We start from the raw sequence: 21,726 nt of genomic DNA, 5'->3' as shown, positions 1-21,726 counted from the left end.
GAGAAAAAAAGTCACTACACTAGTACCAGGACAGCACGCTTACAAGATAGCCATTTTATACATTATTAACAGACAATGATCAACAAAGAGTCTTCTATGAGGTGATGGGGGATGCAGAGAAAGGAAGGGTAGTACAGTACATCATCAACATGGACAAAATAGTAATTAAATTCCCTAGTCTAGACACTGAATTTCTGGGAATTTATTGTCTCTTTTTTTTTTCTTGTTTTTTTTTTTTTTTTTTAAATAAAACTTCTATTTTGTTATTTTATTACTTGAACAAGTTTTGATGTTTTAAAAGCGCCCAGCATTTTACTTAACCTGGTTGTTTGGAAATAAAAAAAGAAAGAAGGAAAAACAAACAAAAAAAAACCCCTCACCAAACAACCTAACGTTTTATTGGAAAAAACAAAGAACGTGATTTTCTTTTTTTAAAAAAATGTTGCTGTTTAATTAGAATTGAAAAAGGCTTTTTTTCTTTCTTTCTGAGTTAGCATTTTGGAGCCTTTTGCTTGAAGATGCTTTTACCCTACCATGTCTGTGAATGTCTACATTAGTCTACTTTGTTAGTAAAATTTATAAAAATAGGAGTGCAGCAGCTCTTTATAATAAATGTCGCATTCAGTGTCTCATACTGGCTGTGCCTTAAGTACCAAATTTATAAACGTAACAATTTAAAAAATATTAATAAAACGTCAATATCACATTTTAAAAAAGAAAAAAATATATATCCACACTACAATATGTTTTAATGCCATCTATTGAGTTGTACTTCTATAGTTGTTGTTGCCGACCTATTACCAACATTAAAAAAAAGTTAAATTAAAAAATATCCTTCATCATAAGTATCTTTCCCCATCTGAGGACCATATATTATAACAGCCAAATGTTAAACATGTGCAAACAGGAAACGGTCAGTTTTTCCCACCAGTCACAGTGCAGCGATGTTTATACTTTTTATTTTTTTAAATTCTGTTTACATCTACAATAAATTAAAAAAAAAATTCTTCCATAGCCTCTCTGGTGATACTTGCAGCACTGAGGTATTAAAAAAAAAAAAAAAAAAAACCAAAACAAAACCGAAAGGTTGCTTTCCTAATTGGTAAATAGAAAGTGAATGGAGAAAAGGTTTCATTCATGCAGGCTTATCCGCTCCTGGCCCGCGGGCCCCCAGAGCTGGGGGCGGATGGGGAACAGGGGGAGAAGAGAGGCAAAGTGTCCTAGGGACCTTTGGAGGTGCTGAAATGATTGGACAATAGAAAATGATCAAATATTTAAAAATTAAGACTGAAAAAGAATGTCCCCCCACCCCTCCCCACCCAAGCCAAACAGGTGTGCTTTGAAACATTAAATATGTTAAATATTAAAATTGTAGCTTTGTTTTTAAAAAACGTCTTGGGAAAAGCAGTTTTTCATATTTTAAATAAAAATCTAACTAGACGGTAACGTTGGAAGCTGTGCACAGACGAGAGGTTAATATGCTGGTATGACACTAATACAGTTCTTAGGTCTATCACACAGACAAGAGGACCTAACCAGTGTTCTAACTTGTCGCGGGGTCGGCCTGGCAGCTGGGTGTTCTTCCGTCTCAGTCACTGACTTGGTTCTTGTTCCTCCCCTAATCCATCCACAGACCATCAAACTGCCGGGGACCGACTCCCTCACAAAAATATTTTTGATTCTCTCTTTCTTAATAGTTTCTATGTAGTTAATGGAATTGTATTTACAACATTTCTTTTTTTTAGAATTCACAACTGCAAAAAACCTTATAATATCACCTCTTTCAACAGAAAAAAAGCACTTATAGAAAAGGAGGACACTCAAAACACCGGTCGTCCTTACCTTATTGCCGAAAATAGATATACTTAGGTTAACAAAGAGACAGCACAAAAAAGAACCGCTATAGTCTGTTAATTAGCCTACGACATCTCACTTCTTATACAACGCAAAGTAGAAAGTCGACGCCCACCTCCCGCTCCACATTTCACAACCTCGCTTCTGTGTGTGCTCAAATTCCACCTGAAAATTCACACAGTCTCAGAATTGGTACCAAAATATTGAGAGTAATATTACCATCTCAGCATCCTTGAAAAGTGAGAACAGAATTAAAACAAGCAAAAAAAAAAATTTTTTTAAGAGAAAAATAATACCTTAATATAACAATTATACTATGGTTAGCTTTTAACTAGATATTAAAGCTATATGACTACTGCACTAAGTCAAAATCACTACCAAATGTGATCTGAAGAGATTTAAAAGGAGAAGGGGGAAGAGAGAAGTGGGAGGGAAACCATCAAGAAAAACAAAAACAAAACAAAACCAAAATCATGGGATATATACACATTTAAAAGCTGTTGTCTTATATTACAGCAGATTCATGAGATGATGAGATGTAGTCAACCCTCGATCCGAAGTGAGCCATCTCTGGTTGGGATGGGGACTGAGGCTGGTGGGGGAACAGGTCTGATGACATCACCTAAACAAAGGGCCACTCAGAAACTTCGCCCAGTCTTGCCTGGACATCCAGGTATGCTCTGCAGGGTACAGAAGGTCGAGGGTGTCGTGTCCAGAAGAGAACAAAAAGTGGGGGTGGGAGGAGAAAGAAGAAATGTCAGGCAAGCATACCATTTACTCCAACTTTTTATTTTTTTCCTATTTCTTTTTTTTTTTTTTAACATCCTTATTGGAGTATAATTGCTTTACAATGTTGTCTTAGTTTCTGCTGTACAAAAAAGTGAATCAGCTATATGTATACATATATCCCCATATCCCCTCCCTCTTGCGTCTCCCTCCCTCCCACCCTCCCTATCCCACCCCTCTAGGGGGTCACAAAGCACCGAGCTGATCTCCCTGATCTCCCTGTGCGATGCAGCTGCTTCCCACTAGCTATCTATTTTACATTTGGTAGTGTATATATGTCAATGCTACTCTGTCACTTCGTCCCAGCTTAACTAGAGCTTTCAAAGTATGGCTACACTGGGCTACTGAGGACATTTGGAAATGGCCAGGCTAAGCGCTGACTGGGGTCACAGCCTGAGCTGTGACATCGGAGCCACGCTTGATGCTGGGGAGAGGGCAGCTCTGCAGCTCACTTTGCTGGCTTACTAGTTTGCTGATTCGATACGCTACTGTAGAATTCTTGAGGTAATGGTGGGAAATGGGGTCAGCAGATGTGGTCATGCTGGGTTTTCAGGTGGAATGGTGAATTGCACAGTGACTAGCGACTAGCCTTTTCTGGTTAAGCTTCTGTTTTCAAAGCTTAATGTTTAAAAACTTCTGTCTTTATGAGATACCCATCAATGACTGTCAATAACTGAAAATGCTAATTTCTACTAAAAAAAATCATATTACATACCAAAGACTCAAGGTCAGGACACATAAAAACATTCACAACAAATAACCAGCTTTGGTTCTAGGAAATAAAAACAGGCCCGGGATTCACAGACTTGCCAATCAAATCTCCCTGAATTGACTGTGAGCCTGGGCCCCTCCTTCATGGATGGTGCTAAATGTCTGAGGGTCACCTGTGTTGGGGACAAACTGTGTGTTTTGGTGCGGCCATGTGACTCAATTGGCCCACTTAATCATTTTGGAGGGGGCAGGTGGTTACCTCCACTCTCGTCTATTCCATCCTTCTGAGTCCTAAAGGTGGATGAGGGAGGCTGCGCTGGGGGCAGCCTCGGCCCTCCCCCGACCCCCATGGAAACGCTGCAGAGGCCTTGGAGGGTGTGGGGAGGAGGTGGGAGGAGACCTACACCACCCTCCACTTCCAGGGGAGGGAGGGAAGAAGCGCTGGCAGTTGTTCAATCCCCTCATCAACTGATTCTACAAAGGGCTGGAGCCACTTTCCATCCCCAACGTTCTTGGGTACATCAGTCTGCCTTGCTCTCAGAGGAATCTTAGTTCCCTTGGGGCCCCCAGACCCAGCTTAATTAGTCGTGAGTAGCTCTCCTTCACACTGTTAGTGGCCTCTGGCTCCGGCCGGCCAGCGACGGCTGGGTCAGTGCTGGAAGGGAAGTGTAGGCGAGGGGTGGGGAGAATTCACACACGGGGTTTATTTGGTTAAGAGAGGCAGTTGCGTTAGTTGAGGTGATTCCTTAGCAGCAATATTAGAGAAATTCAAGAGATTTATGGAGCTCAGCTCCACCTGGTCCCCCAGCTGGGCCCCACCCTACTGAGTCCTGGCTGGCTCAGGGGCCTGAAGCAACCCTCTACAAGAGGGGCATCCTGCTGACTGCAAACCAAAGTGGCAAATCCATCGCCGGCCTTGCTTCTGTTACGTCCCAGCTCCTGGAGTGAAAGGCGCTTATGCCCCAGCTGGGATTCTATGAGTGGGACCCATTCCCAGGCCTTGGCTGTCGCCCTCTCTCTTCCAAAGAAACAGACTCACATCTCAAGACCTCAGACTAACTCGCTAACACGGGTCACGTTTAGCTTTCACGAGAGAACCCCTCTCCCTCCTTGGTGCTGTTCCGGAGAATGACGGATACTCATTTTCAATGAGAACGTGGCAAGAGGCTCCCTCGCTAACTGCCCCAACCTCCCCTCTCCTCCACTCCACCCCTTCCATATCCCCATCAAAGTGATTTAAAAAATGTTTAATTAACTTGAGCTCAGTTTAAAAGGTTAGGAAACTGGCAGGGATCCAAATCCATGTAACGCAGGTGATGTCATTAATTTAATTTGCTTTTCGTGCGGTAATCTGGATAATTACTCAGTAGTTACTGGCAAAAATGTTTTCTTTTCACTAAAAGATGGAGTCTGGCTGTTTGACTGCATGAACCCCACTGGCTGAGCCCAGTGAGCTCTGGGGAGCTGAAAGGGCCCAGCAACCCACAAGGCCAGCTCGCAGGATCCTGCCCGCCTTTCCATCCCCAGGCCTGGCAGAAGCCCAGCGGTTCCCTGCCTCTGTCCCCCTGGGACGGGCACAGCACAAAATCTCCTTCCAGTTTCCCATACTCTTGATGGTATTTCAAGACAGAGAAAGATGAGGGGTGGGAAAGATAAAGAAAAGGAATCAAAAGAATCAAAGAAAAAAAGTGGGGTCATGCTTTAAGCTGGAGGAGGGATGAGAGATTAAAAGACTGGATTTTTTTGCCCCCCACCCCCCTGAAAAGGGGTCCAGAAAGAGGAAGGAGAGATGTGGACGTGAGGAGACCAGGGCCGTGCGTACTTGCATGCCCAGGGCGCATACATGTACGGACAGGCCCAGCGGGCGAGACACGTGGCAGAGAAGGTAATACCTCAGAGTGAGATGGCAACGAAAGCACCTGCTCAATGGTATCCATTTGTAAAGGCCGTTGCAATCAAAGGTCCCTAAAATTGCACAATTGTTAAGGTCATCAGCACACTATACATGGGAACAGATTGTCATATTCTGGGAAAGGAAATTATCTCTAGGACTAGACTGTGGTTGCCAGCATGAATATGTAATTCTGAGACACCGTGCCATGAGGGGCCAGAATGACATCCTTCCCAGCCCCGACTCCCCACCCCCGGCCTGTCCGCTCACCCAGGGGAAAATTGAGAGCCAGATTCACAGGGGCGGGTGGGTGATAGGAAAGCGGGGCTTGCGCCGAAAATGATGAGCGCTGTTGCCCTGAGCCCCAGAGAGCAAAGATAACAGTGACTCTGTCCACAGTCCCAACGGCTCCAGCTGGGGAGAAAGCAAGGCCCGTGCAGACCAAACGTGACTTGATGTGCTTATTTCAGAAACCGTCACAGCACACAGGTCAGAGACCGAGGTTTTCACGAACAAATAGGGTCTGTGTTTCCGGGCACTGACAACGGAAATGAGCTGTGTTCTACGTGGTGACAGACGGTCTCCCAAATTGATGCAGCTCTAAGCTGAATAATACTACTCTGGATTTGGTACTACAGCTGATCCGAGGGTATTTGACTCATCAAACTACTGCCTTAAGTGATATTGGCTCGGGAGTGGAATTGAACAAGGACCCGGACCATGCAGGCCAGGGATGGCAGAAGTGTGTGAATGTGTGTGTGTGTGTGTGTGTGTGTGTGTGTGTGTGTGTGAGCGTGTGTGCATGCATGAGAGTGTGCACACGTGCGTTTGGGGTGGGGATGGAGGACTTCTAACACCAGGGTCAGGGACGGGCTGCCCTGGTGCCCAGACCGTCTGCCCTTGTTCTGTTCTCCCCAGCACAGCTCGGGAGGCAGGGCTCTCCCGACAGGGACATGACCTGGGACAGCAGACACTCCCAACTCAGCTCAAAATCAAACTGCCTCCAAGATGGGGAGGTTGGCCGATTTTCTGTTTTCCAAATGGAAGGGACAAGCGAGTAAGTGGGCTCAGGCACATTCATGCTCACACACACTGCAAGGGGGAAGAACAATACAATCTGAAAACAGCATGCAAATCTGTTAAGCAAATTTCCATTGCCTGGATTAGTCAGATTATAGAACCACAGAGCATTACAAATATCAAATGCATCTGGCCTTCGGGGGCAGGCGCAGCTAAAGAACGCAAGTGGGAACTTACTTGGAACCTGGAAACTGTAAGAAACATTAGCGGAGGAAACCTCCTGGGACAGGGCTTGCACCCCATGCTATGTCCCAGGCCCCGGCGCTGCCTCTGGACCTTGGGCGGTGACTCTCCCGACTAAGCTGCTACCCTGTGGGGCCGGATCTGTAGCTCCAAGGTCCCAGCGCACATGAGTCTCCAGGAGGCCGGGATCGAGGAGAGGGGGCTGATACTGAGGCCCTACTGTGAGCCAGCAGCTGACATATCCTGTTTCCATTTATTCTCTCACAATCTTTTGAGGGAGGAACACTTATATTCGTTTGGCAGCCAGGGAAGCAGCGGATTATATACGTGGCTCAAGGTTGCATGGGCTGAACGTGCTGGAGTGGTGATCTGAACCTGACCTGCCCACACTCCCTCCACTCACCCACGGCTGCACACCGTGCCTGACCCACAGGTGCTCAGGCAGCACCTAAGCGAAGAAGCTTCAGCCCTGGATGGCTGACATGATGTGGATGGGGACCCGCTGCCCTCTCCTGGCCTCCCACCTCTGGGCTTTTCTGGCACACCCGCCCCGGGAGGCCACAGGAGATGGGCAAGAAGGCAGGGGCAGGAAGGTACTTACAGCTATGCCGTGGCCGAAGCCTGAGCCCGGCTGTGGGCTGGCCGCACTTATGTAATTCCCCACTCCGGAGTCCTGGCTGGCAGGGCCGTAGAGATCGGCGACAGGTCCTGGGCTGTTGGCCCCCGGGAAGCCTCCGGGCCGCGCCGGGTTGGAGCCTGCCGGGGAAGCGGGCGCGCCAAAATTCGGTTGAGCACTGTAGCTATTCAGGACTGGTGTGCAGAGAATAGAGCTGGGTATGAGGCCAGAAGCCAGGCATGCACCGGTCATTACAAGCCAAACACTCCAGAAAAACAGCTGAGGCCCAACTTCTAACACTGAACCAAGGCCATGCGAAAACATCAGCAGGGACTCAAGAATACTCAGCCCAGGCTACTACTAAGAAGCTCGGAGCTCCAAAAATAGAGAGAATAAAAAAACAATCATTCAACACACTACGGCAACCAACCGGAGGTGCTTCACTGCCCACCAAATTGTCACAATAGAAATAGAGATATATATGGAAGAGAGAGAGAGAAAGAGTTTTTTTTTTTTTTTCACATCTGAATTGATGCTCATGCAGTCTTGTCTAGATCTGGGCACGTTGAGACAGCATTCACATCCCATGCAAACTACAAAGGAACTAGTTTTAGACTACACATTGTGTTAATATTGATATTAAAATGTGACAGGAAACAAAGCAATTTGTGTCCAGGAAAAAAAAAAATCTTCGGGGAGGGGATTTTTGATTTGCTTTTTCTTTCACTTTTTCTTTTTTTGTTTGTTTTTGGATCCATTAAATGACAAATTTGTTTTAAACAAAAAAAAAGACAAAAAAGATCTTCAGCGCCCCTCCCCCACCAACCCCCTCCCCCCTCCCCACTGGCTACTCCCTCCCTTCCCACCCCTCCCATTTATATCCCTGTATGAAAGTCATCAATACTGAACGTGGTCGGAGGATGGGATATGTCATGGAAAATTTGGGCATCTTAACATAACCGTAATGATGGTGGCAGAGGGTTCCCTTCTGGGGTGGAGAGCAGGGGATGGAGGGAGGGGATGGGGTGGGGATGGCGAATCTGGAGGCTCTGGGGCCGAAGCTGAGTGAATGCCAATGATTCTACGGGACACCCACACACTCACCTCCTGCAGTAGAAGGAAAGGGGGGATTTAAACTTTTTTTTTTCCTTTCGTTTTAAAAAAAAAAAGACAAAGAAGTATGAATCCAGAGCATACTGACTGAACCAATTTATCACTAAAGCATATCTGACCGAAATGTCTGCTTTCTGTTGGTTATCTTCAGATATAGACTCCAGACAGGAAAAGAGCTAGGAATGTACCTTCGCTACAGAGAGATGGGACTTCACACCCACAGAACCTGAGAGTGGCAGTGCGGAGGGGGCAGTGGGAGGAGACACTGCCTCGGGCTCCCTCCCTTAGCCTCCCCCAAATTCCATCATTCCCTCCCCAGCAAGGGCCACAGCCTGTCAACCAGGTTAATTGTGTCTCATCTTCATTTCCCCTTAGTAGCTTAAACTTTTTCTTTTCCCTAATGGAAAAAAAAAAAAATTTTTTTTTTAACTGTAAAAATAAGTTCTCATTGATTTTTAAAGCTCAAGGTGAGTCTGGGGCTGGCCAGCTCTGGGCTACAGCTAACCCATCTCACAGAACCAGACAATCTGGGTTCCACGCATTTCCATGGCTCCCAGGGGCTGCTCCTCACAACAGTCTTCTCCCTCCTGCCCCCCTCGGCACTTCCCTCTGCCCTGTGGCCACCCGCCCTCAGTGGCAGAAGGGAAGAACATCTGCAAGTCTGCTCTGGGCCATGGCCTTGCCCCGTGGACCTGTGGTTGGAGCCCCTCACTTCTGGGCGGGGCGCTTGAAGAGCCAGATGTGGATTGATTTCTACCCACTTGTCGCCGGGATGGGAAGAGACCGAAGATGCCCTCCAGCCAGGCTGGTGGGAGACTGGGACGGGACACGAAGATGCAAAGGAGAGCAAGCCAAGCTGGGCCTGGCCCTCGACTCAGCAGAGAAAAGGCAAGCTGCTACCTTGGGATGCCCTCTAGGGCAGGAGGCCCCAAGGTCAGGCCCCTTGGAAGCTGTGCTGAGAAAGGAAGAAACTGGCCGATGGAAAGAACAGGTTAAAGAGAATAAAAATCACAGAGGCTTCGAGCAAGTGAATTGCTGATTTGGGAAGGCACTGGCAGACAAAAGGGATGGGATTTTTGAATACAGAAGATTAAATTTGCAGATAACATTTGGCCTTGCTCACTCAAGGAGGCTAGCAGCAAGCTGCGATATTCAAAAGGCAGCATTATCTTGGTCTCACACACTTTCTTCCTCCGGGCTAGGGAAAACTGAGGGAGCTCAGACAGTGGACTCCTGGTTCACCCAGGCAGCTGACCCAGCTCCTATGCCAAGTAACCAACAAAGTATCTAGCCGGCTCTGTTTCAGGGTGGAGAGCAGGGGTGTGGGCAGTGGGGCCACAGTGGAAGATAGGAAGACTTTTTGACTTCTTTCTCCTGTGGCCAGATGAGGCTCCAGGAGGACAGTGGGCAAGCCCGCCTATCTAGAAGCCAGGGAGAAGGGAGGTCTCCGTCTTGGCTCCTTCCAGCAGGGGGAGGGCCATGCAGCGACTAATCCAGCCAGAGGAGGCAGCCTGGGAGACAGGAGGCGGCACGCCCGCGGAAGGAAGGATGCTGTCCTGAAACATGCCCCTCCGGAGGCTTAGAAGACAGGAGGGCTGGTGGTATTCGGCCCAGCCCCGGCTACCTCTCACCATTCTGTGTGCCCAGGGGGCCTGCAGCTTGAGAGTTGGCCTGAAGGGAATTTCACAGTAAGCAGCTCTTCTTAGGCCTACATTGCCCCTCCCCGCTCAGTCTTCTTCCATCAAATGACACCAGTATCACGGTTGAGAAGGCACTGTATTAAAATGCAGCTCTAAAACCCTAAGTCTCGCAGGCATATACACTTGCCCTCCTAATGCCGGAGCCCCAGCTCAGAGTCACCCCGCAGACAGTCCCCAGCCAAGGGTGAAAGATCAGGCAGTGGGTTCCCGCCGAGGGTGCAGCTGGCAGGCAAGAAGCACCTGGTTCTGGGCTGGTCCTTTTTCTCTAGGCTTCTGGACAGTGGAAGCTGCACCCTCAAAGGCTGAGGGCATGGAGGAGCCAGGTCTCTGGGCTCTTTGGTCAATGACGCCCTCTTTCTCTGTGGGCGGGAGACCCAGGCTCCAGAAAGCACGCTAACAAGCCAACGAGATGGCCCGAACCCACGATCTCTGGGAATGCTCTACCCAGCAACGGCTCTGCTGCTCAGGAAGGAAGGGGCAGGGCACTGCGCACGCCAACGTGTCGGCGGCTGTTCCCGCTGTCTGATGGTGGGAAGGCATTAGGAACAAAGCGATTTTCTTCTTTCGGGAGGTTCGCACTGCACACTGGCTGGTTACACAGTAAAGGAGGAGGCCCTCCCCTCCAAGCTGTGACCTTGAGAGAGGCAGGGGGAGAAGCACGACTCCGAGCCCCTGACCTAAGGGTGCTTTCTGTGCCAGTCACCCCTCAGTCAATTTTCAATGGTCTGTCTCTTTGGAGGTCGCCTCCAGGCTCATTTTGAGGGGCCAGAAATGTCCCACAGGCCAGGATCAGGTCAGGAAGAGGGGATGGGACATTATTCTTAGTGGGCAAGGACGCCTGTCTCCTGCTCAGCTAGGGGGTGTGGGGGGGGGGGATGGGGAGGGAGGGAGGGGGTCTCAGTATATGCTGCGGAATAAATAGTGCTGAGATTCATAAATCGGACATTCTGACTCCTGTCCCAGAGGAGGGCAGTGTCCTGCAAACACCCTGGCATTTTTGCAGCAGAAGCTGTGAGTGCTAAGTGGCCTTGGGCAAGCCCTGGGCCAAGCTGCAGTTTGGGGGCTCGCTGTGAGGGAGCAGGATCACTTTCCCATCGGCTGCCCCGGGCAGCATCCGCAGCGGTGGTTTAATACTGGGCAGGCTCCGCTTTACCCCTCGCCCCGTCCCCCAGCATCCTCTGGACTTCCTGGGTCCAGGCAGCAGGTATGCTCAGGGAGGCGGCTGTGGTGCAGAGAAAGGGAGCACTGGACTTGGAGTCAGAAGACCTGAGTGCGACCCTGGCCCTGACCTCCGGCTACACGCCTGAGTGTCAGCCCCTCACCTGTGGGAGTCCTCACCTGCGACACGTGAGTGCTGCCTGCCCTACTCAGCCTGACTCTCTGTGGGCTGTGGCGAAAACGCAAAAGAGACAGTGCTCTGGAACTTGTCAAGTTTAAAACAAATACACCTGTATTTGAGATAGCTGTGTATGCAGAGCCCAACAAGGCAGGTACCATACGCAGATTTAGGAAAATCTGATGTAGGAGAGTACAATTCACTGGCCATACAAATCAGGAAGTGATTCACAAAAGGATCTATTTCATCCACCTGGTGCACTTAATCACCTTGGACCTGATGAAAGGACTCTGGGGACTGGGGGGCAGGAAAGCAAGGACACTACATCTCACTGAGGCCAGCAAGAGGAATCACATTTGAATTAAATTTGGAGGCACTTTGCATCAGATAAAAGGAGGAACTTCCTGCCCATCAAGGGAAGAAAACACCTTGATGGCTGACCCAGGAAAGCCATCCAAAGACCTTATCCAAGGTCTGTCCTGCAGGCTCAGACTCTCACCTGCAGGGGCTGGACCCAAAGCTTGTGGGCCCCTCGGGGTTTTACAGCAAACCCAGGAGATGCCTGCCTTCTGGAGAGCATACAGTCTGCATGTGGTTCTGCCCAACTGTGGTCAGAAGGGGCTGGGCTGAGAGTGGAATTCGTCACCGAGGGTGGGGAAGTTGTGGGAGAGGGCAGTGAGAATCAGGACAGCCTCACTGTAGGTCTAGGAAAGGTATGGAAGTCCCAGTATTTCTGTATGATCCCAAAGTGATGCCACTGGACCTGGGGCAGAAAGCTAGGGCCCAGGACTCTAAGGCGGGCACCCCTGGGAGGGCATCTCTGGCTCTAAGGCTTGAAAAGTAGGTTATTACTGATCCAGAGAAAGGAACTGTTTCCAAAGTCTTTTCCAGATGAGCTCAGCCCACATATCTGGGACAAGCCAGGGCCCTGCCAAGTCCCAGCCTTAGGCCTGGGTCCTCGTTTGGTGGGTCTCACGTTTCGCCAAAAGGCAGGGCCAGCCCTCAAGACAATTTCAATCATCTGCTTGGTGAATTATCTGTTGCTGCCAGGTTTAATCTCAGGAGGGGGCCTCGTGGCCCCCAGGACATTTCTGGGACAGAGTGTGTGCTGCTCACAAGGCAAACGCAGTTGGTGGGCCGGTCCTCAGCAAGCCCAGCTCAGAAGGTAACCTGCTGCCCAGCAGAACTCATTATGCCTCCATCAGGGACAAGGGAGGGGCGTCTGGGCGGACGGTGTCATGGCCCTGTTCCCAACCCCCAGCTCCCGCAGAATGGAGGGCCCGGAGCATAAGCCGATGTGATACTCTTCGAGGGCAGGGCTGTGTTAAATCATCACACTAGATTTTAGGGGTTTTTGTTTGTTTTAGAGAATTTAAAGAAAGCGACTGAAAAAGGGATGAGTAGAGGGGCTCTGCTGATAGGCTGATGCCAGAGTCACTGCCCCTCCGACACTCACCTTGTCTATATCATGCTTCTCTCCGCCTGGATTAAAACTCCACAGCAGCAGAGCCTGTGTCTCATGTCAGCAAGGGACCCCTCAAGGCGGGGGGCGTGTGGAAGGCGGGGACCCTCCGGGTTCTCACGGGACCCTGTGTTCTCCAGAGCAAGAGCAACCTGCTCGATTCCCCTACAACACGGGGGGGTCTCGGTGGGTGTTGGGTCCATAATGCCAGGTGGCTGTCAGAAGCGGAGACCTGCCTCTGAACAGCCAAACTCTCCTTGTTCGGGAGCCAGGCAGCCAAGGCCTTCCTTGAAACAGAGCTGACGACCCCAATCTGCAGTCTCACTGTGCCCACTGGAAGGCGTGCCTACTGTAAATTAATGCAGGTGGTCTGAGGGGAAAGGTCAGCCTGAAAAGATACACCTGCTTCTGATAACGGAAGGAGAAACACTCAGCTGTGAACTACCAGCAGGGCAAGGAGGGAATTGCATCCAGCAGTCTGCCCGGCCACTGTGTCCCAGGGATCCTGGCTCAAACTTTCCTCCTGGAGCTTAGCCTGGAGGTGGCAGAGGTAGCTAGAGAGGGCCAGCAGTTACATCTAACCTGGGAAAACTGTATGACACACTAAATTAAAGTCAAATCAGTTCAGGGACCCAGATGCAGGGACAATCAATTTTATATACAACATTTTTGTTTTTTAAGCTCTGCTGAAATTCAAGCTATTTCAGAAGGCAAGGAGAAGACATAATTTAAAACTGGGGGAGGCTTGAGAGAGCAATGTGTGATGGTATTTCTTTCTCCCTGTCTCCATATACAAACCAATATATTACTGAGAAGGACAAACTCAGCCTGGTATCAACAAGTCTGGACACATCCACAGATGCCTGGCTCATCATAAATACTGCACAGGACACATGGAGAGTGTCAGCTCATTCACTGGGCTGAGGGAGTCAGTGTCACAAACATTCCAATTGTCGGTTTCAGTGATGGCAATCTTAGAAGACTGCAGTTTCTGCTTGTTTGCTCAACACCTAGCCTGCTTCAGACCACTGAGGTCAGTGCAGATGTCCGTTGGTTAGTGCTGGCCTATCTTAAGTAGGGAATTGATGGACAGCGGAACCTAAGACTTGGGACTCATTATTTTGTAGAGTGGTCTCAGCTTCCAGTCAAATCACATCCCCTAAAGAGATAACTTCACTGCTGGTCGGCTCCAAAACCCTCACATCCTGGGTTACTAGTGAACCGGGATACGCTATCACTCAGATCAGTGAGAGGAGACAGCCCCAAGCACCCCCAAAGGACCTATCCGAGGAGGACTTTGTGGCCTGTACTTTATACTTTACGTTGTTGTACAATCTCAGCAGAAAACATCTCATTCTCTTTCCATCTCGATGCTTTTTTATTATCAGCCCAGATTTGGGTGTGGGTGTGTCTCTTCTTCCCAAAGGACTAGGCTGGGTTGGTTGGGATGGAGGGAAGGGGGAGGAAGGGGGTCAGTGGCTTCTCCATCTGCTCATGGGGTAAATTCTGGGGATGCAGTAGCCTTGAGTGGGCCTGGGCCTGGTGGCCAAAGAAACCAAGCTTTTGTCATGAGGGCAAAGAATGAAATTTCTGGAGCCACCATCAGGTTCTTGTTTCTCCCAGACCCCAGGGGTCTCGAGGGACTGACCTTGTTTGCATGTTCTAAGGAAGAAAGGGGAGAGGGGCCCCAGGGAAGGAAAGGCAATGACGTGAGTCCCTGGGGCCTATGTGGCCCTCGCTCTGCCAGTGTGAACTGTCTGCCCGGCTGCAGCAGCTTCCCCAAGGAAGGGACCCCAGTGGCCGCTGCAGCTCAGGCCACAAGTATTGAATGCAAGGTGGTGATCCTGGGATATAAAGCAGGATCCCTCTGGGATATAAAGCAGCCTTTTGACAACACTTCCACCCTGAGCCTCTCAAGTGCTTCAGAAGACGAGGGGAAGTCGACCCCAGAGACAAATGTTTATAGTTTGGCTGAAGCAGGCGGTGTTTTAACGCTCACATCCGGCTGCCTCTTCCCTAAATTAACTGGTTTCAGATTCCAGGCCCACACAGGTTAGAATGGGCAAGGGGCAGCACATGGGCGATGCCAAAGCCTCCCATTCCAGCCCCCCCTGACCTGAGAATCAGGAGGAAAGGAGGATAGAGAGTGTGCGGCCTGGGAAGGACTCCCTCTCTCTCTGTAACAGTTCTGCTGCTCCAAGTGTCTCCTAGTTTAATCCTGAGAATCTGCCTGGCTGTGTTTTGATCGGGTGACCCCCTGTGTCCCCGAGGCACACCCATCTCTTTATCTTTTCAAAAAAGAAACCAGTCTGGCTTCTCCCGGCATGTACCCAGGCACCCCAGCCGTGCTGTGTGTGCTCGCTCTCTAATTCTCACCCTGCCCGCCCCCCAGCCAGGAGGGTCAGGTCCTTGTGTCTTGTAAGTGATTCCACTCACTGCAGCCCCAGCGTACACTTCCTGCGCTATAACTAGGTTAACAGAAAACGCTATGAAATCCGAGGCCAGAACTACATCCTTGTGGTATCCTCAGTCACGATGAAAAGCTCGGAAGGAATGAGGTGATGCCCTGTCCCAGTTAGCAAAGGTGGGGCGGGGGAAAGCCTCATACTAGTTCAGGCAAAACAGGGTCTGGAGGCAAGGGGCACAGGGTTCTAGAAGCTGTGGTTTCTCGGGGTTCCAGGCTAGAAAGGGAACTAAGATTCACTGAGCACCTACTGCGCGCCAGGCGCATTGGCAGGCGTTTAACACCATCTTGTTCACGCTCCTAACAACTTGTAAGATGGGTTTTATTGCCCTGGGGCTGCAGACAAGGAAACCGAGGGTTGGGGCCGTGAGGGGATGTGTCCAGGGTCTCACAGTGTCTCAGACCGACTGAAACCAGCTCTCACTTGGTCTTCAGGGCCACTCCTGGCTGCTTTTTAAACTGAATCATGCTGCCCAGTTGTCCGTCCTTGCATCATAGTTTGACGAGGTTTCTTCTGTTTATTTGGATCTTTCTTGGCCTCACAGAGGTCACAAAATCAACGACAAGGAATCAAAGCTCCAATGTTGGAATGCCAGCGCCCGAGGGCATGGGTCCTGCTGCCCTTTCCAAATTGGGAGCTCCCTGGTGGCGGGGGTGTCTCCCCCATCAGACCGGGGGCTCCCTGAGGTCGGGCCATGCCTGCCACAGGAGACAGGGGTCAGCCTCTCACCTGAGGACCAGACCACCCTCCTCTGTGCCACATCCCAGAACAAGACTAAGCACGAAGCAGGCATGCGGTATTGCTGGGGTCAGGGTGAGGTGGAAAGGGCACTGCCAGAGAGAAAGGAAGCCCTCCCACCCTAGAAAGTGCAACCAGAGGGCTGGTCTCAGTCCCCAAAGACTACTCCAGTCTGCTGAGGGCTGTCCTGTGGGGAGCTGGCATGCCCTAGCACCCTCAGTATTTACTGCCTGATCACATTTCATGGAAACTCACTGTTTGGGGCTCTAGCAGCCAGGGGGTGGGGTGGGGAGGATGCCCAAGGGGCAGCCCCTTGAGGACCTGTACAAAAGGCTTTCCACTTGAGCAGCCTGTCTTTAATGATTATAAAGGCACAGGAGTTTAATCCATTTTTGATGTAAGCGCTAATAGCTCTGTGTCCTTGAAGTTCAAAGCGGGCGCATACATGTCACTAATTGGCCAAGCACGGCGCCATTCAGCTCCCTCTCATGTTTCTAATTAGGTCTTTAATAACAAACAAACTCCGACCTTACCAAAAAGCCCTCATTCATCAGACAGTCAAGGAGGGACAGTCAAGCTGCTTCCCTGTTTATGGTTGCTCCAGGCTGCTGGTTCTATGTGTACATGCTCTCAATCTCAGCCAGGACAGGGCTGTCCTGTGGGGGTGGGGGGAGGTAGGAGAATCCATCTATGAGGACAAAGACCCCTTCAGCCCATCCTGGAGGGGTGGATTTCCTGGCCCTGCCGGGAGGACCAATGGTGGGCAGGAGAGGCCTGGGCTCCAAGGCTGCATGCAGGCTAATGATCCCAGACCAGCTCTCCTGCTTATTAGAGGAGGCTGGGGTGAACTGTCTGGCTTGACTCTATCTATCTGTTTCTGAGGTAGGGATGCTGACGACAAAGTCACAGAGATGGTGTGAGGCTCCATATCTGGCAAGAACCTGATGGTATCTGAGTCCATGGTTACAGGTTGGACTTGCCTGGGGAGCTTTTAAGTAACGCTGAGGCCTGCCCACCGTGCCCCCCACCTCCCGCCATCCCCCTGTAGATTCTGATTTGATGGATCTACAGTGTGGCCTGCACACTAGGAATTTTAAGAACTCCCTAGGTGATTCTAACATGTAGCCAAGTTCAAGAACCACTGCGTTCGCCCCAGTTCCACAGCTCATCGACGACAGCTATTAACAGGTCCACCTTTATTAATGAATACCATCCAGAGTGCCAAACCCTAAAGGGTTAATCAACCACACACAAGGATGGAAATCTGACTATAGGTTTTGTTTTTAAATGATACACAAGTCTGGAAATATTTCTATCCCTCTCATTGCCTTCACACATTAAAAAAATGTGTGACTGATTTTTTCAAATGCATCCCTACCAGTTGCTTCATCACTTGGAAGCCCCTGGCTTTCTCTTCAGTCACTCCTCTCAGATCTTAAGGCACTATCACTGTCAACCTTTTGCTCCCAATGATAAGGGATCCAGAGCTTTGGAAACAGCAGCAATATACAGAGCTATAGAGCTGAATGGTGCCCAAGAACCCAACAGTCTGAAATCCTTTGCCCCCAAATCAACCAGCTTGTTGTTGGCAGAAGCCAGACTGGAACCAAGTCTTCTGATTCCCTGCTCTTCCTTCTACGCTCTTATCATCATCTTCTTCTTCCTCCTCCACCTCCTCCTTCTCTTCTTCTCCTGCTTCTTCTTAAAAGCCTCTTATCACCCTTATCTGATTAATCCACAAGGCAACCCGTCCCCTAGGACGGGGAAGGGATATAAGGGATGTCTCTGAGCTGTTTCCATCGCCAAGGCCAGATGCCAGAAGCTGTGGGGTCAACCCCTGGACAACCAAGTAAACTTCTAGCAAGTCATTTCCAAGTCTGGTTTGTTTCTCTTCAAGCCAGGTGGGAGGGGAGACATTGAAATCTCAGGGGCTACCTCAGTGGAAGGCTTAGAGACTATTTTATGCACCTGGAGCTGAACAACCTAGACCCAGAAAAGTCGAACAACGTGGCCAAGGGTACATAGCAAAACTGGGCGAGAGGTTTCTTCCAACTCGGGTCCATGTTTTCTGGTTTTGCTGCTGTGTTTGTGGTCTTTTCTCTGGAGCCTGGGTTGACACGACCAGACTCTTCTGCATGGGTCAGTGCCTGACCGACCCCCTGATTCCAGGGCATCCTGGGTCCCGTGTGTTGGTAAGGCTGAGCATCTCCTCTCCCGGCCAAGATGGGGAAAGCCTCCCACAGTGGGCTCTACCACAGGCGCACAGGTTTGCGTTAACTGGACAGACCGTTTTATTAATATTAATAAGTAACTAGGAACAAAGGGCCCCTTTATTTTTAGCTTTCTCTAATTGCGTAGTAATTGCTCATCAACAAAACAAATGAGCCCCTGCTCATGGTACTGTTGCCATGGTACTGGGAGCCCAGCCTCCCTGCAGGACGATTGGCGGAGGAGCCCACTGCTCCCGCCTCTGGCTCCGCCCCTCCCAGCCATTGGCTTAAGGCAAAGCCCCAGCAACTGGGCGGCCAATCCCCTCCCAGCCTCAGGGCTGGGCTGGGCTTCCCAGCGACCTTCCAGATTAAGTCCTCACAGCTCACGTGAAGGGATGTTGACTCATCCCTACCGAGAAGTGTCTTGCCCAAAGCGTCCTCCCCTGCTTCATCGCCTAGTTTCCTTCAGGCAGTGGCTAACTTCCTTCAGTTTTGTTTTAGCTAAAGGCTCCTTTCTAATAATGATCTTTAGCCTGGCTCACACTTACCCGACCATGCCTCCTCTGGGCCTCCTTTGTGTGCCTTTGGTCTGAAGAGATTCAGAGACCAGAAGCCAGATCGGAAATGTCAGCTAAAGCCAGACAGAACCGTGATGTCAAGTCTGCAACAGCAGAAGCAGGTGCAAAAAACACATATAATGCCTCCCGAAAATGACTGGGTTCTCTCCTCTACCAGGGATATGGAGAACTGAGTTGATGGCAGCAGTTGGTTTTTGTTGAGGGTATGTTTCAAAGATGCAGAGCTTTGCAGGTATGGCAGGATTGGTACGATGGAGCGTCTGCTGACAGACGCTGTCCGATGAGACAGACCTAGGCTCAGATCCTGCCTCTGCCACCTCACACATGCTAAGCCACAGTTTTTAAATCTTAAAAACGGGAATGGGAATGACAGCACCCATTTCATAGGGCTAAGAGAATAAAATGGGATAAGGGGGGTGGGCTTAGCACAGTACATGACTCACTCATAATATATGTGAGTTATCATTAACATATTACTATTACCATTATTTTATTAAAATTGGCTAGGAAGTGTCTTTAGCATTCTATCCACCACTTGCAAGATATCCTTCCCTCAAGGGACCTCCCAGGTGGGTTTGAATTTTGAGATGCCAGCTGGAACCCTCTGGTCCATGCCATAGAGTGGATTTCGTTGTGGCTCTCTCATCCTGACAGATCTAATTGCAACAGCCAATCACAGCTGTTCAAAAGCATTATTTGCCCACCTCCTGTTGTGCAGGATCCCAGGATGGAAAGGGGAGACCTTTGTATTTATTAATGAGCATCCAGGAACAAAGGGCCCCTTTGTTTTCCGCCTTCTCTAATTGCACAGTAATTACTCATCTATACTAAGAACAGAGGCTGACTGCCTCCTGGAGGATTGATGGTTTGTATTGTTGGAGAAGGCAGGCACCACTCTGAGATAACATGCAAAATATCTTCCAAAGACTCAAAATCCTGCCTTTCATTGAGGAGAACTCACCAATCAGGAAGAAGACTGAGAACACAAGATCACATTGAGAAGCTAGAGCGAAGGAGGGGGCATCCCAGGGAGGGTTAATCGGGTGTGGCTTCCTGGTGTTCTGAGCCAGATTTGAACAGAGGGAGCAAAGATGAGGACAGAGGGAAATGGACTAGCAGAAAGGACGAGGGCAGTGGCTGCCAGGAGGGCACAGGAATGGGAACAAATAGCCCCGAGCAGGGAATGAACAACAACTTGTTGGCAGAAGCAAAGGAGAACTGCTGGAAACTAAGGTGGACTCCCCGTGATGGAATGCCCTCCAGGGTCTGCCTTGCTCTCCTCCCGTTGCTCCAGACCACAAACCCAGCACAGCCGCAGGGATTAAGGGGTCAGATTGTGCTTTGTTGGGCCACTGCCAGGTTGATCTTCCTCACTTGGTTCTGTCTTTACTGAGTTCCACTGCCAGAAAGAATATGAGCCTCTCTCTCCCACCAATATGACTATATCAATCGGGCTTTCAAGGTCTCCCTCTCCCAGACTCTAGCCTGTCTCTACCTCTTCAAGCCTATATCCCCACTGCCCATTAGACAGCCTCCCACTGTCCCCCAACCAGCATGACGTTGAGCCCAGAGTTAATCAGCTAATGGGGAAGAGTAAAAGGCCCACAGTACCTCTTACTGGGCAGCTATATACGAACATTTATGGAGTGTTTACAATTTCATGGTTTGTCACTTGCCCTTACGCCTCCCCTCTCGTCTCTCTAATCCACCCTGCTGTCTGGCTTGTCTAACAAACAAATCTGATGTCACTTCTTGGTTTCAGGGCTCTCTGAGGCTCCCAGTCACCTAGGTGAATCCAGGCTCTTTAGCATGGCACTAAGGACCCCCTGCTCTGACTCTGCCCAGCTCTCTAGCTAGCTGTTGCCCTCAACCCCAATGCATTTTATTTTCTAGCCAGAGTGAACCATTTGCAGGACTTCAAGATCACTCTGCTTTTCTGGTGGCTTTGCATAAGCTGTTTCCCCAGGCTCCCTGGGGAGCTCCTATCTGTCCTTTAAAAGTATAGATACTCGCTCCCCTGTGAAACCTTCCTCGACTTCCCCCACAGCTCTGTGCTCCTCCTTTACTGGGCTTAGGCATCATATTGTAAGTACACATTAGTCTCCATGCTAGGCTGGGAGAGCCTCTAGGGCAGGGGCTGTCCTCTGGAGTCATCTATGAGCTTCCAGGGCTGCCAGCATCAGTCTCTTTTTCCGCCTTTTATCAGTACCCAGATTTGCCTTTGGAAATCCATCCTTCTTCCACTGTGTTGGAGCTCCTTTAGCTCCTTTAGCTGGGTTTAGAGGGGTCAGATCCCACTCTCAGTGCTTGCTTCTTATAACCTAGGCCTTAACCAAATAGCACAAAGTTCTGGACTTTTGCTAGAATTCTGGACCACCTGATGCCCCTCTTCTTCTAGACAGGGTAATGTGAAGCAGGAAACTGCTGCAGCCATTTTGCCATCGTAGGAAACCAACAAAAAGACAATATCGAAATGAGAAGGAGGGCAAAGCTAAGAAAACTGCAGAAAATGAGCCCTGAACACATGAAGCTCACTCTTCCAATAGAGCTTCCAGGATGTCAGCCAATAAATCCCGTATAATATTTAATCACATTGAGCTGGGTTTTCTGATACAGCCCAAAGTACCTTGAATCAAGGCCTAGGATGGTACCTATCACATATAATAATAATTACTGTTGTTGAACACTTAATAAATATCTGCCGATTTAAACTCCACGGCAGATGTGCCCTGGGTTTGGTTCTGAAATCTACATCTGAAAGGTTGGACTGTGAGGTCTTGGAGCCTGAGTCCTCAGCCAACACAGAGCTGGCAGCCGAGGCTGTTGGGCTTTCCCAGGACGTTCCTATATGTGCAGGGTGTCTGGGCGGCAGGTGAGTCCTTCATGAACAAACATGGTTCCTCCCAGGGCTACTTAAAGGAGGCCAAAGACCTGGGTTCAAGTTCAGGGTTCTTTACCCTTGACCAAAGCCTCGCTAACCAGGTAACCAGCTGTGTGACTTTG

The 21,726-nt window shown here is 49.7% G+C and overlaps 1 protein-coding gene across 7 annotated transcripts in view; it reads right to left on the bottom strand.

Moving 5' to 3' along the window:
- MSI2 (musashi RNA binding protein 2) overlaps positions 1 to 21,726 on the bottom strand; it is a 393,325-nt gene that overhangs the window by 2,622 nt on the left and 368,977 nt on the right. Inside the window, exons 12-14 of one of the 7 annotated variants that reach the window (XM_059908124.1) lie at positions 7,107 to 7,315; positions 5,244 to 5,316; positions 1 to 2,534 (exon numbers count right to left, since the gene is read on the bottom strand). The exon at positions 1 to 2,534 is cut by the window's left edge and continues 2,622 nt beyond it. In XM_059908124.1, coding sequence (XP_059764107.1) covers positions 5,275 to 5,316; positions 7,107 to 7,315 — 251 coding nt within the window. In that variant the 3' untranslated portion in view covers positions 1 to 2,534; positions 5,244 to 5,274. Of the gene's footprint in view, positions 2,535 to 5,243; positions 5,317 to 7,106; positions 7,316 to 21,726 lie in introns of those variants that run through there. The other 6 variants (XM_059908126.1, XM_059908127.1, XM_059908125.1 and 3 more) reach the window with 6 other exon arrangements.

Source organism: Balaenoptera ricei, chromosome 20 (assembly GCF_028023285.1).
Source record: "Balaenoptera ricei isolate mBalRic1 chromosome 20, mBalRic1.hap2, whole genome shotgun sequence".
Classification (NCBI taxonomy): Eukaryota; Metazoa; Chordata; class Mammalia; order Artiodactyla; family Balaenopteridae; genus Balaenoptera; species Balaenoptera ricei.
This window is presented reverse-complemented; position numbering and strand designations above follow the sequence as displayed.